At 49.3% G+C, this 16,339-nt stretch overlaps 1 protein-coding gene across 4 annotated transcripts in view; it reads right to left on the bottom strand.

Annotated features, from left to right (window-relative positions):
• Positions 1–16,339, bottom strand: part of SULF2 (sulfatase 2) — a 118,368-nt gene that overhangs the window by 62,620 nt on the left and 39,409 nt on the right. For all 4 annotated transcript variants that reach the window (XM_042930750.1, XM_042930753.1, XM_042930752.1 and 1 more), the window contains exon 3: positions 8,473–8,712. In XM_042930750.1, the coding sequence (XP_042786684.1) occupies positions 8,473–8,712 (240 nt within the window). The remainder of the gene's footprint in view (positions 1–8,472; positions 8,713–16,339) is intronic.

The raw sequence follows: 16,339 nt of genomic DNA, 5'->3' as shown, positions 1-16,339 counted from the left end.
ATGAGCACTGGGCGTTGTATGTAAGGGTTCTACTCCTGAAACCAATGTTGCGCTGTATGTTAACGAACTAAAATTTAAATTAAAAAATGCCTATTCAAAAAAAAAAAAAAAAAAAAAGTAGTGGAATCAGGATTCGAACCCAGGCAGAGTCCTTGCTCTCAATGGCTTTGTGAAGAGCGGGGAGGCATCTCCTTCCAAGAACACGATAGAACTCTGACTCGTGGGTAGGTAAGAGAGCACGGTCGGGCAGCTGACATGGGCTGAAAGTTAGGACCGAGTGCATTTTGTAAAAACCGAGGAGGCAATTCATCCCTTTCAGGGTGTTTATAATTGAGCTCTAGGTTCCCGGAGAAGCCAACACACAGAAACACCCGTGAACAAACTGCTGTTTATCCCGCTTTGCCTCGCTCACTTCCTGCAAGACACGGGCTAGCAGAAAGCACGGGGATTGCAAAATGAGCTTGCAAATCTTGTCAAAGAGGCAAGGTTTTGTGAAATTAATTAAAGGGATGCTGGAGGACGGCTCGAAGCACACGCAAATCCACTGACAAAATTCTGGTCTATGAGGTAACTGAAGAAGAGACTGTTAGAAAGGATGGGGAGTAGCAAGTACTTCACAAGGGGGAGATTCAGGAGTCAAAGGATTAAGAGAGGCCCTTGCGAAAACCGATCCAATCCCGAATACTTCTGCAAAAATGACCTGTTATGATGTTGATCTCCTGTACTCAAAAGAGTATCACATACACAAGTGGCTGTGAACCGTTACTGTACTTTGATTTTAATCTTCCCTCAGCACCCCTTTGCTTCTCCTTCTACAGGAAAGAATTTCTAGCTGGGAATATGGTCACCCAGCATGAAGACTGCCCTTCCCAGCTTCCTCTGCGGTCACGTGTGCTCGTGTGACTTGTTTCTCATCAATGAGGTACAAGGAAAAATGGAGAGCAGCTGAAACTCTGATCAATCTAGGAACACCTAAATATATGAAGCAAATATCGACAGATCCGAAATAGACAGCAGTAAATTAGTCGTAGGGGACTTGAATGCCCCACTTCTGTCAATGGATAGGTCATCTAGACAGATAATCGTAAGGCAACATTGGCCTTAAATGACACGTTGGACCAGATGGACTTAAGATTTCCAGAACATTCCATTCCAAAGCAACAGAACACACATTCTTCTCGAGTGCACATGGAACATTCTCCAGGATAGATCATATGTGGGACCACAAAACAAGTCTTAATACATTTAGGAAAACCAAAATCAGATCGAGCAACTTTTTTCCTACCATGATGGTATGAAATTAGAGATCAATCACGAGAAGAAAACTGGAACATTCACGAATGTGTGGAGAGTAAACAACATAAAACGAACAACCACTGGGCCAAAGAAGAACTCAAGAGAAATTTAAAAAATACCCTGAGACAAATGAAAATGGGAATAAAACATCCCAGAACCTACGGGATACAGCAAAAGCAGTTCTAAGAGGGAAGTTCATAGCGATAAATGCCAACATCAAGAAACCAGAAAAATCTCAAAGAAAGCACCTAACTTTACACCTCAAGGAACCAGGAAAACAGGAACAAACAAAGCTCAAAGTTAGCAGAAGGAAGAAAATAACGAAAATCACAACAGAAATAAGTAAAATAGGGACTAAAACAACAATGGAAAAGATCAAACAACAATGGAAAAGATCAAAGAGCTGGTTCTTTGAAAAGATATACCAAATTGACGACTCTTTAGCCAGACTTACCAAGACAAAGAGAGAGGGCTCAAATAAATAAAACCATAAACGAGAGATGTTACACAGAAATACAAAGGATCATTAAGAGACTATACTATGGGCAATTATACACTCACAAATTGGACAACCTAGAAGAAATGGATAAATTCCTAGAAACACACAACTTACCAAGACTGAATCATGAAGAAATTGGAAATCTGAATAGATCACTTACTACTAAGGAGATTGAACCAGGGATCAAAAACTTCTCAACAAGCAAAAGTCCAGGACCAGACGGCTTCACTGGTGAGTTCTACCAAGCATTTAAAGAAGAATTAATATGAATCCTTTTCAAATGTCTCCAAAAAAACAGAAGAGGAGAAAACACTGCTAGACTCATTCCATGAGACCAGCGTTACCCTGATACCAAAACCAAAGACACCACAAGAAAAGAAAATTACAGTCCAATATCCCTGATGAACATAGATGCAAAAACTGTCAACAAGATATTAGCAAATGGAATCCAACAATACATTAAAAGGATCGAATGGGATTTATCCAGGGGGAGCAAGAACAGTTTACCATATGCAGATCAATAAATGTGATACACCACATTAACAAAGTGAAGGATAAAACCGTATGATCATCTCATTAGATGCAGAAAAAGCATTTGACGAAATTCAACATTCATTTATGATGAAAACTCTCAGCCAAGTGGGTATAGAGGAGAAGTACCTCAACACAATAAAGGCCACATAGGATCAGCCCACAGCTAACTCACTCAACAGTGAAAAACTGAAATCCTTTCTTCTAAGATCAGGAGTAAGACAAGGATGCCTACTCTTGTCACTTTTTTTTTTTAATGTTTTAATTTATTTTTGAGATAGAGAGACAGAGTGTGAGTGGAGGAGGGGCAGAGAGAGGGAGACACGGAATCTGAAGCAGGCTCCAGGCTCTGAGTGGTCAGCACAGAGCCCGACGCGGGGCTTGAACTCACAAACCGTAAGATCATGACCTGAGCCGAAGTCGGACGCCCAACTGACTGAGCCACCCAAGCGCCCCTACTCTTGTCACTTTCATTCAATGCAGTATCGGAAGTCCTAGCCAGAGCAATTAGGTATGAAAAAGAAAGAAAAGCCATCCACATTGGGAAGGTAGAATTAAACTCTCACTATTTGCATATGACATGGTATCACACATAGAAACCCCAAAATAACTGTTAGAATAGACAAATTCAGTGAAGGTGCAGGATACGAAATCGATACGCAAAAATCCATTGTATCTCTATACACCAGCAATGAACTATCAGAAAGAAAAATGAAGAAACAATCCCCTTTACGATTGCATCAAAAAGAATCAGATACCTAGGAATAAATTTAACCAAGGAGGTGAAAGACCCATACGCTGAAAACTGTCAGATATTCATGACAGACACTGAAGAAGACCCAAATAAATGGAAAGATATTCTGTGCTCATGGATTGGAAGAATTAATACTGTAATATGCCCACAGTACCCAAAGCAATGGAGATTCAACCCAATCCCTATTCAAATTCCAGCAGCATTTTTCACAGAAGTAGAACAAATAATCTTAAAACTTGTATGGAACCACAAAAGACCCCAACTAGCTTAAGCAATCTTGAGAAAGAAGAACAAAGCTGGAGGCCTCATGCTTGCTGACTTCAAACTGTATTACGAAGCTACAGTAATCAAAACAGTATGGCGTTGGCGTTAAAACAGACACACAGATCAGTGTAACAGAACAGAGCCTGGAAATAAACCCACACAGATATGGTCAACTAATTGACATCAAAGGAGCCTAGAATATACAATGGGGAAAGGACAGTCTCTTCAATAAGTGGTGCTGGGGAAACGAGCCAGCCACACAAACAAAATGAACCTGGACCCCTGACGTCATCCACAAAAACGAACTAGAAATGGATTAAAGACTTGAACACAAGACCTGAAACCATAATGCGACATTAGTCTTGGCGACGGTTTTTTGGATTTGACACCAGAAGCAAAGGCAGTTCATGACAAACATAAATAACCAGGACCACACCAAACTGAAAAGCTTCTGCACAGCAAAAGAAACCATCAGCACAATGAAAGGGCAACCTGCCGGACTGGAGAAAATATTTGCAACTCTTTTATCTGAAAAGGGGTTAATATCCAAAAGATATAAAGAAATCCTAAGGCTCAACGGCAAAAACACAAACAATTAGTAAAAGGCGAAAGATTTATACGATCTGAAGAGAAACCAGAGTATTAAAAACACAAACAATTAATCAAACAAGGGGCAAAGGATCTGAATGGACATTTTGCCAAAGAAGACATCCAGGTGGCCAACAGGTATGTGAAAAAGTGCCGAACGTCACTCATCATCAGGGAAATGCAAATCAAAACCACAATGAGATGTCACTTCACACCTGCCAGGACGGCTGTTATCAGAAGGACAAGAGACAGCAAGTGTGGGTGAGGGTGTGGAGAAAAGGGAACCCTCGCGCACCGCCGGCCGGGATGAAAATCGGTGCAGCCACAACGGAAACACTACGGAGCTTCCTCACGAAATTAAAAACAGAACTCCCATACGATCCAGCAATTCCCCTTCTGGGGATTGATCTGCAGGAAATGAAATCGTGAACTTGAAAAGATATCTGCACCCCTACGTCCGCTGCAGCATTATTTACAACGGCCAGGACATGGAAAGAAGCTAAATGTCCGTCGATGGCTGAATGGATAAAGATGTGGTGTATGTAGACAAGGAACGATCATTCAGCCGCGTGAGTGAAACCTTGTCATTTGCAACAACAAGGATGGACCTTGAGGGCAAGATGCTAAGTGAAAGAAGCCAGAGAGAGACAAATACTGTTATGATCTCGCTCATATGTAAGAATCCAAGAAAAGAACACTGAGCTCGTAGATACAGAGGACAGATTGGCGGTTGCCAGTGGCGGTGGGCAGGGCTAGGGGTGGGTGAAATGGGTGAAGGGGGTCCAAAGGTACCAACTGCCAGTTGTACAATAAGTAAGTCATGAGGACACAAGGTACCATGGTGACTACAGTCAACGACACCACACTGCATATGTGAAAGCTGCTAAGAGAGAAATTCTTAGAGGTTTTCATCACAAGAAATTTCGTAACTATGCGTGGCGATGGATGTTAACTAGATTCATTGTGGTGTCCCTTTCATAATATATACACACGTTGAATACCCCAAATACCCCAAACTAATATAATGTTAGACGCCAATTATATCTCATTCTCAGAAAAGCAAATGGTTGAGTCTCTGGTCAATTTGTGGAGCAGGCCCACCAAAGAAGCACGGGCTTTTATTTTTTAATTTTTCTATTTTTTCCCAATATATGAAATTTATTGTCAAATTGGCTTCCATACAACACCCAGTGCTCATCCCATAAGGTGCCCTCCTCAATACCCATCCCCCACCCTCCCCTCCCTCCCACCCCCCATCAACCCTCAGTTTGTTCTCAGTTTTTAAGAGTCTCTTATGCTTTGGCTCTCTCCCACTCTAACCTCCTTTTTTTTTTTCCCCTTCCCCTCCCCCATGGGTTTCTGTTAAGTTTCTCAGGATCCACATAAGAGTGAAAACATATGGTATCTGTCTTTCTCTGTATGGCTTATTTTACTTAGCATCACACTCTCCAGTTCCATCCACGTTGCTACAAAGGGCCATATTTCGTTCTTTCTCACTGCCACGTAGTACTCCATTGTGTATATAAACCACAAATTCTTTATCTATTCATCAGTTGATGGACATTTAGGCTCTTTCCATAATTTGGCTATTGTTGAGAGTGCTAGAAGCACGGGCTTTTAACTGCAAGCAATAAGTGATTGCTCTCTTGGGTCTCATACACAGCCAAACGTAAATCCAACTCAACCAACTTTGCTAAATACCCGTGAGAATGCAGAGTTTAATGTGCCTAAAGACCCAGAAAGAGCAGCTGACCACTGGTCCTTGGGAGACTAAGGTTGTTACACGTTCTAACGTGAGTCATACCTATCAAATTCATCTAAGAGGAATTTTCAACTCATTAGTTTCCTGTCATTTTCCTCAATCAACCAACAATGACCAGCATAACTAACATTATTAGTGGTATCTTTAAAATGTTTTCACCTTAAATAGCAACTTAATATAAAACTCAAGTCAGAGCTTCCTAGCTGCCAGGGCAAAGAGGGAAAGTATACAGGGTACATAGCTCTTGCTATTTAATGACCAGGAGCACATCAGGCCATCAGAACAAACAGGCATTTTCAGGGTCCTGAGTTCTGAAAGTCACGCTGCAGCAGGGTCTCTTGTACAGAGAGGCATTCTAACTGTAACGAATAAAATTCTCAGGGACAGTTTTACGAAAAATGTAAATGATCTGTGTATGGCTATTTACGCTTGGACGTTATGATCCCAGTCTTCACTGAAGCGATACCGAGTAAGCATAGTTGGATGAAAGCAAGTCTTTGGGAAGACAGCTTTTCGGCGATGTGTGCAAATTCAAGAACGAAGTTTGGGAAATCAATTTTGAAGAACATTTATTATTGAAATAGTTCCTTTTCTTGTGCCAGCTGTATGATTCTAAGGCATTAGTCACCGGTTCCCACCAGGAGCGCCCACGATATCACAGGGTATGTGTTTCCTTTCAGTGTGAAGGATGCTCCAAACTTGCTTTGAATTCCCACGGTCTTCGGTTTCCATTTTGGTTGTGTCACAAGCACCCCAACTGAGGACTCTGGGCACGTCTCTTTTCCGGGCTGCAGTTGTCTGGCTATCAAATAAGGGTGTTGATGAGAACACCTTAGGGTCCTTACTGTTCTTTTAGCATCCAAATCAGAAGTTTTCTACACAGACCTTTCAGTCAGATGTTCTACAGGGGGTCTGTGAGCTATACTCTGCCTTCAGACAAGCTTTTGTTTGGCCCACGGTGTACATTTTTTAAGAAATTGATGATGGCAACGTTTTTTTTTTACCCCCTTATATCAGCATATTTCAGCTACACATTCAGGTTAGAAATATGTGAAGATTGGTACCCCTGGGCACGAATGGCTATAATTATCCGGACCGGTGTAGAAGATGCCCCTTTCCGTAGGTGCCCTCTGGTGTGCTGCGGGACCCCCGTGTCCTGCTTCTTTATTTACATGCAGGTCCCCACAACCAGCTGCGCGGTGGCCCGTGCTGACCTCTGACACGTGCGGCTTTCTGCAGAGATCCAGGAACCAACCAGCTTATGCGCATGGGATGGAGGCCTTCTGAGTTCTCTCAGGAGGCCCCGCTTTCTGGGTGACCCTGGCAGGAGAATCAGTCCACAAGAAGACGCACCTTCCTCTTGTTCCCCACCCCGACGTGCCCCGCCAGCCACATGGGTATCCCAGGGAAAGCACCCCCAGCCTGGAAGGCTGCTTCATCTCTGAACTCAGCTGAGGGAGGCGTCAATCCCTCCCTCCTGTCACTCCCCCGGAAACAAGCCCCTGGTCACTCGGACGCGACGTCTCAGGGTGGCAGCATCTCAGCCGCAATGTCTGATTTCACGATCGCCTCGCTCGGCTCTCAGTGGGGAGTGTTTACTTTTTCAAAATTCAATTTAATGGAGTTTTGGAGGAATTTCGCATGGTGCTAGAGGTAAGTGTTTGTAATTGTGTCTTTGCCCCAGGCCAGCAGCCTGACAGGTGAGCCTTGGGAACCGACCAAGGTACCTCCTGCAAGATAGATCGGAAGGCCTAATTGCTCTGTATCCATCCACGATACAGCTCTGCAGCACTGACCACAGGAGAGGTGGGGCATGCTGGGTAGTGTAGACGGCCAAGTGTAGACAAGCCGTCCATGTCAATTTCCCGGCCATTCTGCAGAGTGGCCACACAGTCCCACACGTGCTCCTGTCCATTTTCCACACCAATTTTCATCCCTGCCTCCCACCCCAATGTTCTTCTGGAACCTTCTTCCATGCTGATGGTCTGAAGTCAATAAACCGGTCCCTAACATAACACATGGTGAATACAAACTCACACATAAATACTTCTAGCCTCTCTCTGTATTTCATATTTTAAGTGGACTCATTAAAAAAATTCAAATTGCTTTGAAAAGGTCACGTTCTTTCACTACTATAGGCAAATCATTTTGTATTTTTCTTTTTTTAATATATTTTTTTATTCTTTTTTTTTTTTTTTTTCTATTTTAGAGAACAAGGGAGTGAGCTTGTATGAGCGGGACAGAGGGAGAGGGAGGGGGAGGGGGGAGGGGGGAGAGGGGGAGAGGGGGAGAGGGGGAGGGGGGGAGGGGGGGAGAGGGGGAGAGGGGGAGGGGGGGAGGGGGGAGAGGGGGAGAGGGGGAGAGGGGGAGAGGGGGAGAGGGGGAGAGGGGGAGAGGGGGAGAGGGGGGGGGGGGGGGGGAGGGGGAGGGGGGGGAGGGGGAGAGGGGGAGAGGGGAGAGGGAGAGGGAGAGAATCTCAAGCAGGTGCCATGCTCAGCGTGGAGCCAGAGGCGGGGCTCAATCCCACGACCCTGGGATCACGACCTGAGCTGAAATCAAGAGTCGGACGCTCCACCTGCTGAGCCACCCAGGCGCCCCCTCGTGTCGTATTTTTCTAGGGCCCACGGGCATAAGCGAACGCTTTTAAGTTAAAATGAAGCGGTCCACGGGCTGCCTGACATCATCTCCAATCCCTGCAGTACAGGGTCCACACGCCGGTCTGAGGTCGGGGCGCCTGCGCGCCCGCCTGCCCGCCCGCGGCCCCCTGGCTCCCCTTACCTGTCCGGTAGCCCGTGCTGTTGAGGTACACGGCGAAGGTGCGGCTCTCGTGCTGTGCCTGCCAGGAGGGCGAGGAGCAGTTCTCGTTGTTGGTGTAGGTGTTGTGGTTGTGGACATACTTCCCGGTGAGGATAGAGGAACGCGAAGGGCAGCACATGGGCGTGGTCACGAAGGCGTTGACGAAGTGCGCCCCGCCCCGCTCCATGATGCGCCTTGTCTTGTTCATCACCTGCATGGAACCTGCAACCAGGAGCCAAGGTGAGTGCGGCCGTTCCCAGCTGGTGCCCGGTGGGCCATGCGACCAGTGGGGACAGGCGCTGAGTGGTTCTTAACCCCATCCCTGGGGAGGGGGTGCATTTTGGAAATCTCTGGGGACACATGGGGGGGGGCACAACGGTTAGTTGTGAGCATGGGCCCGCGAGGCACTCTGGGGTAGTCCTGTGCAAGAAATATCCTGGGTCCCCAGTCCCGCTGCGTGCTCATGGGGAGCAGATAAAAACCTGTTTGTCATACATATAAACAAAACATCTTTTTTTTTTTTTTTTTTTTGCAGGATATTAATATGCAGTGTATTTATTTTTTTTTTTGGTAAGCAACCACTATGTAAACGAAGGGAAGATTGTACTTTGTTTTGTTTGGAACTTGCCCAAGAATTGTTCGTTTTTATTGAAATCTGGTCATGCCAACCCACCTGGCTCACCTCCCTGAACACTCCTCTGCTCCTTTGTCCACACGGTCCTTCTAGTTTGGAATCTACTTCCCACCTCTCTCCAGACTCAGCCATCGGCCAAGCCACACCTCTTCCAGTGATCACACTGGCTTCTGATTCCCTCGAGCGCGTCGTATGCATGCTGCAGGTGTTATTAGGGCTTAATCGCATACCACTAGGTATCGTGGCTCCGTTCGCGCCTTTTCTTGTTCGCGAGTGAAGCCGTAAGCAGCGAAAGGCGCTCAGGACGGAAAGGAAACTAACGTGCAGGAGACCTACTGTGCACAGGTGCTTTCCTGGTCACTGCTCCGCTGAGGGCCCCACGAGGGCAGAGACTGCGTGCCCTGCTCCGTGCTGAATTCTCAACGCCCTCGTGGTGTGATACACAGTAGGCACTCAATGAACGTTTGCAGAGTGGATGTGCAAACCTATGGCCGGTATCAGGATATTTAGTAGGGTTAGGGAAATATTCAAGGGAAATCCTTTCTCTCTTCCTCCTCCCACCCTCAGCTTCCTTCCTTTTCCTTAGAGTTCTTAGAGTCTACCGCGGACTGAGTGACGCAAACTCTCCCCCACCCTCCATACGTCCTCGTCGTCACCCTCAAAACCTGTGAATGTGACCTTATTTGGAAAAAAGCGTCTTTGCAGGTGTAGATAAGGATCTTGGGGGGAGATCGTTCTGGATTACCGGGGTGGGCCCCAAATCCAATGACAAGCGTCGTGTAGGAGCCAGAAGGGAGAAGACACACAGACACGGTGGGGACGGCCATGTGAGGACCGAGGCAGAGGCTGGAGGGACGCAGCCACAGGCTAAGGAACTCCCGGGGCCCCCGGGAGCTGGAAGAGGAAGGAAGGATTCTCCTCTAGAGCCTTCGGAGGAAGCATAACCCTGTCGACACGTGGATTCCGGACTTCTGGCTTCTAGAACTACTGAAGAGTAAGCCAATGCAGTCTACCAGGCGTTTGGAGTTTTTACTGGAGAGGTGCCCAGCCCAATCACCAACAGCCCCTTAGAGGTTTTAACAAAAACTAATCACTCTCACCTCAGCACTCTGTCCCTACAGGCGAAGAATGAAAAGGAGATTTATATGGCTCTTTTATCCCATCTTTCTGCCAAATAGGGACGGAAATAGAGTTAGAGCTTCCCTGAGGCAAACATAGATCATATCTCCTCACTATTTAAAACCATCGGATAGCTTCCCGTGGCACTCGGAAGGACACCGGAATTCCTTACTGTGGCCTAAGACTCTTCCAGACTCTTCCAGACTCTTCCAGACTCGTCCTTGCTGCCAAGCCACCTCCCATGTTCCTTTGACCTCATCTCTCCCCTCCCCCTTGCTCACTTGGTTACACTGGCCTCCTCATGGTTTCTCAAATGCTCCACTCCCATCCCTGCCCCAGGATCTTTGCACTGGCTACCGTTTCTGCTAGGACTCTTCCTGAGACATCCCTTTGTTGGCTTATCCCATTTAGTCAGATCTCAACTCGACGTCACCTCCTCAGCAAGGCCTGGCCACCCCCCCTGCAGCACTTGAGCTGGTTTTTATAGGGGAGGCCCTTCTGGGACCAGGTGTGTTTCCTGAGCCTCTTGGCCAAGGCTGGCAGCGGTGGGTGGAGGAAAGAGCCAGCTCTGTGTGAGGAACTGAACAGGAATTATCAGGCCCGGAACCGTGTGAACATCTATCCTCAAGGTCACACGCCCTCCAAGAAGCCCCAGGGGACACAGTTGTAACTGCAGGCAACTACAAGGTTGCTACCAGGTATGACACCTCCCTCTGGAGGGGACAGATGACATGGGCTTTCCGAGGTCCAGCCTGCGAAGCCAGCAGGGCACAGTCTCAGGGTTCAGCCGAGCCCTGGGGCCTCACCAGCCTCGGGGCCGCTCCTGAGGAAGGCTTTCCGGGAAGGCCTCCCACTCGCCGATGGGTTCTTTCTACCCTGAACTTTTACCACGAATCGAGACATCGGAGTCCCGACGACACCCGAGGCCCAAGCCTGAACACTAGCCACGTCCCCGGCTCGCGGCCTTTGCCGGAGCTCTGCCCTCTGCCTGGAGCGCTCCCTCCTTCAGATTACTGAGCAAAAGTCAAGTATCTCAGGGGAGGCCTTCCCTGGCCCAGAATCTGGGAGGGATTTAGGCCTGCTTTGTTTGCCGTTACATTCCCAAGCCTAGAACAGTGCCTGGCACAGAGTAGGTTCTCAATAAACATCTGCAAATTAACAGAAGATCTGATCTTACTGTTTGAGGTTTCTATAGAACTCAGGAGCCCCAGGTGGTTCGTATTCCTAGACATGTGTGTTTTGCGCAGCGGGTTCGAAAACTCTGCCTTTAAAGAGCATGAAATCCATCCCGCGTTCTCTGGTTTGCTACCCTAGCCATGGCTCCTTATGGTCCCACATCCCACATCTGCCCATTCACGTACCCGCCAGGCGCCTGAAGGCCTGGGTTTGGCAGCGTCCTAACATAACTTAGTGGATGAGACAGGTCCAGCTTCTCCGTGGGGTAGAGGGCAGTGTTATCGGTCAATAATAATCGTTATGCTCGCTAATATCGCAATGGCCGAGTGCCGGCTGTATGCACGGCTGGGCACGTGTTATGCGCCGTGTTACTTAATCCTTTCAACAGCCCTTTTGAGGACAGAGAGCGAAATGCCCAAAGCCACACGCCTTTGGAAGCGTGATGTGAGGGCTCAAACCCAGGCTTGTCCGGCGGGGACGGCGGGTGCTTGGAGTCAGGTTCAAGAAACGTACGGTTCACACCGCACGGGAGGCAGCGTAAATACACCCAGGAAACGCACTGAGATCCCAAGCACTTGGTCAATTCTCGACCTCAAGGAGGCTCAGAAGAGTCCTGGACTGGAGGCTGGGTCCCCTGGTCATCCCAGAGGTGACTTTAGCTGGCACACCAGCGGTGGGAGCAGCACGGGGGCACATCACCAAATATCAGGGACGCCAGCCGTGGGCAAGTGATTCCCTCCACTACTGATCAACACAAAAGGTCAACTGGTGTGGTCACGTCCTTAACACCTACACAATTCCTGCCTCAACGGGGAGTGAACCAGTCGCCTGTCAGAACGCTCAGGGGGCAGCAGTATTGGCTTGTATTTAGTTGACTGGTTTAGTTTTCCTTTCCTTAGAGCAGTTAATCCTGGCTTCTCTCATTTAGGGTAGCGGAATCTTGTTCTTTTCTTTTTTTTAATATTCTTTAAAAAGAGTTTCTTAATGTTTATTTATTTTTGAGAGACAGAGAGAGACAGAGAATGAGCAGAGGAGGGGCAGAGGGAGAGGGAGACACAGAATCCGAAACAGGCTCCAGGCTCTGAGCTGCCGGCACAGAGCCCGACGCGGGGCTCGAACCCACGAACGGTGACATCATGATCTGAGCTGAAGTTAGACGCTTCACTGACTGAGCCACCCAGGTGCCCTGAATCTTTTTCTTAAACACACACATACACACCAATTACAGCTGATTAACGGAAGTCCACGGAAGGGGCTCCCGGGTGGCTCAGGTTGAGAACGGACTCTTGATCTTGACTCAGGTCGTGATCCCAGGGTTCGTGAGTTCGAGCCGTGCATCCAGCTCTGTGCTGACAGTGCAGAGCCTGCTTGGGATTCTCTCAGACACCATCAGTGCCTCATACCCTAACCCGAGCTCCTGCTGCCACCTGCCCCCTCATGCCTCCTTCCCTTTCCTCCAGCTACGTGGGCAAAAATCTAGCTACTCCTTGGTCCCGTCTCTCTGTTCCCACATCGAATCCATCAGCAAAGCCTGTCCACCATCCGGCCCTGTCGCCCTCCTCCCTGGGCATCCTCTCTCTTCCGAATTAGGTCAGCTGCTTTGCCTCCTCACTGGACTCTGCCCATTTATTCTGCACGGAGCAGCCAGAGCGCCTCCTCTCCTTGGCACCCTCTGGGGCTCCCACTCACCGGAGAACAAAGTCTTGAAGTCCTCCACAGGCCTACCTGGGTCCAGACCTCGTCCGGCAGGGGCCTCGTCTCCGCCCTCAGACCTGCCAGGCCTGCTCCTGCCTCAGAGCCTTCGCCTTGCTGCTCCTTTGCTTGGAAGGCCTTTCCCCCTGAACCCTGACGGCCTGTGCGATCACCCCCTTCTCGTCTGTACTCCCTGCCCCTGACAGTTGAGACTCCTCCCTTGTTTTTTAAGTTTCTGACTCCATAACTGTCATCTGTAACTAACCACAGACTTTTACACACTTACATATTTATCTTGCTGTCTGCCTGCGCCCGGTCACTGAGGCCTGAGGCCTCCCAGCCCCGAGGCCTGGAGCGGCCCTCGGCACAGGGTCGGTGCTCAGTAAGTATTCCTCAAAGGAATGAGTCCAGGGCCCTCCAGGCAGAATCAACTTTTCTCCCGCTCTTTACAAACTGTGGGGAGAAAGGACGGGGCGGCTGGTGGTGAGAACCCGGCCCATCTGGGTCTCCCAGGTCTGCAGAAAGGACAACGCTGGCCCCCCACCCAGCCTGTCAGACCCTCCTCCAGGAGGCAGGAGGCCACCACCTGGAGAACAATTCCCCTGCAGTCAGCAGCCCCGAATGCCGCACTGGCAAAAAGCAAAAGCCCGTAGAACCGTTTCTTTCTCTTTCTTTCTTTTTTTTTTAAAATGGGCTCAGAACCAGGGTCTCAAAGCGCTTCTGTCTCCACCGTACTATTTCCGAGGAGAGGAGCGATTGCCGCTCTCGTCCAGGAGTCCCCGTGCGTGTCTGCTTGGTGTGCTCGCCCCTGCCCACATGAGCCGGCTGCAGGGGAGCCGTGTCCATGCGCCGCTCAGGTACGAGGTGACGACGCCCCCAGAGGACAGCGGCTTCTGTGCCCGAGCAGCACTACCATGAAGCCTCCCCGTGGGGACAGTGACCTGCTTTAGCACAACTGCCACAGCGATGGGGCTCTGTACGTCCACATCCGGAACACAAAAACATGTGATCTAATCTCGCCCAGCCTGGCCCTCAGGCAGATGGACCAGTCTGATGGTGGGGGAAGAAGCTGGAAGACGCGGCCGCACAGAAATAAAAAGGCCAGTTTTCAACATGTTAAATGAAGCCAGGCCGGCCAACCCAGACTCACTCTGTCCAACACAAACTTGGGACGTGCACGCAAAAACAGGCCCGGTTTCCTTCTGTGATCAAACCTTCCAACCCAGCTGGGCCAGGGGTGAGGTCACCCGACACCTCTGTGTGACTCTAATGGTCCCATCCCACCCATGAGATGGCCCCACCCACCCTGGCCTTGACGCTTATCTGGCGGCCCCTTTCTGATCGCTTTCTGGGGCCTCCTCGGTAGACCACCTGTGCTATTAATTATCCTTATTTGATACTTTTCCTTAAAGCAACTTAAAATTTAAAAAAAAAATTTTTTTTTAACGTTTATTTATTTTTGAGACAGGGAGAGACAGAGCATGAACAGGGGAGGGGCAGAGAGAGAGGGAGACACAGAATCTGAAACAGGCTCCAGGCTCTGAGCTGTCAGCACAGAGCCCGACGCGGGGCTCGAACTCACGGACCGCGAGATTGTGACCTGAGCCGAAGTCGGACGCTTAACCGACTGAGCCACCCAGGCGCCCCCCCCAATTTTTTTTTAATGTTTATTTTTGAAAGAGAGCGAGAGAGAGATGGGGAAGGGGCAGAGAGAGAGGGAGACACGGAATCTGAAGCAGACTCCAGGCTGTGAGCCGTCAGCACAGAGCCCGATGCAGGGCTTGAACTCACAAACTGCGAGATCATGACCTGAGCCGAAGTCGGACGCTTAACCGACTGAGCCACCCAGGCGCCCCTTAACGTGACTTGAGACAGATAAACTTGAATCTCAACCCGAGTCGCTACATGAAGTTCTGTGCCTGATATGCTAATCAAAACTTTTTTTTTTTTTTGATGCACATGAAAATAAGTTTGTAAGTAGTAAAATCCATGCTTTTTGACTTGTCACATGAGACACCTCGTGCCTTACCTGTCGTAGAAAGGCATCTGGGAAACGCTGAATTCGTTTGCTCTTCTCAAAGTCTGGGTCGGGGCAACCACGACCTCTAGGGAACGAGCGGGTGCCGGGGGCTTGCAAGATTCAAAACTGACTCAATTTTTGCCCCTTCCAGGGCTTAGGTGGTTCCCACCCACTTTTTGCCCTAAGGGCCTGTGTCAGCTGGGGGCAGAAGCACCCCACGGCCCTTTAAGACAGACTCCTGTGGCCCCCAGCGTGGGTGGCAGGGGAGGCACTGGTTTTGACAGACGACTACTGCAACGATGCCTTCTGATGTTTGTTTTCTTAACGTTACAGGTCAACAGAGTCTGTGACGTGTTCTCGCCTCGAGAGAGCAGTGGCAGGGAGATGGGATGTGGGGAAAAATAAAGCCCCGGGGTAAACCCAGGGTCTTGACCGAAATCAGCATTTTCCTTTAACGGTTTTTGCAATTTGTTTATGTTTGAGAGAGAGGGTGCGTGCACAGGTGTGCGAGCGGGGGAGGGGCAGAGAGAGGGGGACAGAGGATCCGAAGCGGGTTCTATGCGGACGGCAGAGAGCCCGATGCAGGGCTTGATCTCACAAACCGCGAGATCATGACCTGAGTCGGAGTCTGATGCTTAACCGACTGAGCCACCCAGGTGCCCCTTCAACCACACTCTCTAATCACCCCTGACCCTCATCTGGACCTACTGAGGCAGTCACTCCAACTGGCTCCCGGCTCCCACCCTCGTCCCCTGCAGTCCGTTCTCCACCTGGTGGCCACAGGGCTCCTTTTAAAACGTTAAGTCACACCATGACTTCCTTTGCTCAAACTCATCCAACGAGCGTCCATCTTGCTTAGAATAAAACCCAAAGTCCCCCCCCCCGCCCCCTTTGGCCCAGGAAACCCCATGTGACCTGGACGCTGATTCTCCCCAAGTACAACTTGTACCTCAGTCCCCCACTTGCCCTCTGCTCCGGCCACGCTGACCTTCTCACCACTCCTTGAACACGCCAAGCACGCTCCTGCCTCAGGGCCTTTGCACTTGCTGCTCTCGCAGCCCCGAGACACACCCCCTCCGCCCCTCCCTGCCCCGTGGCATCCAGGTCTTTACCAAAACTGCCTCCTCGGGGAGGCTTTCCCTGGACTGCGCTAAGCTCTCTCCTTCTTCCCCTTCTTGCTCTTTGAGAAAATGTTCTCAGCAGATACA

This window comes from Panthera leo, chromosome A3 (assembly GCF_018350215.1).
Source record: "Panthera leo isolate Ple1 chromosome A3, P.leo_Ple1_pat1.1, whole genome shotgun sequence".
Classification (NCBI taxonomy): domain Eukaryota; kingdom Metazoa; phylum Chordata; class Mammalia; order Carnivora; family Felidae; genus Panthera; species Panthera leo.
The sequence above is the reverse complement of the archived record's forward strand: the minus strand, read 5'-3'. Positions and strand labels throughout refer to the sequence as shown.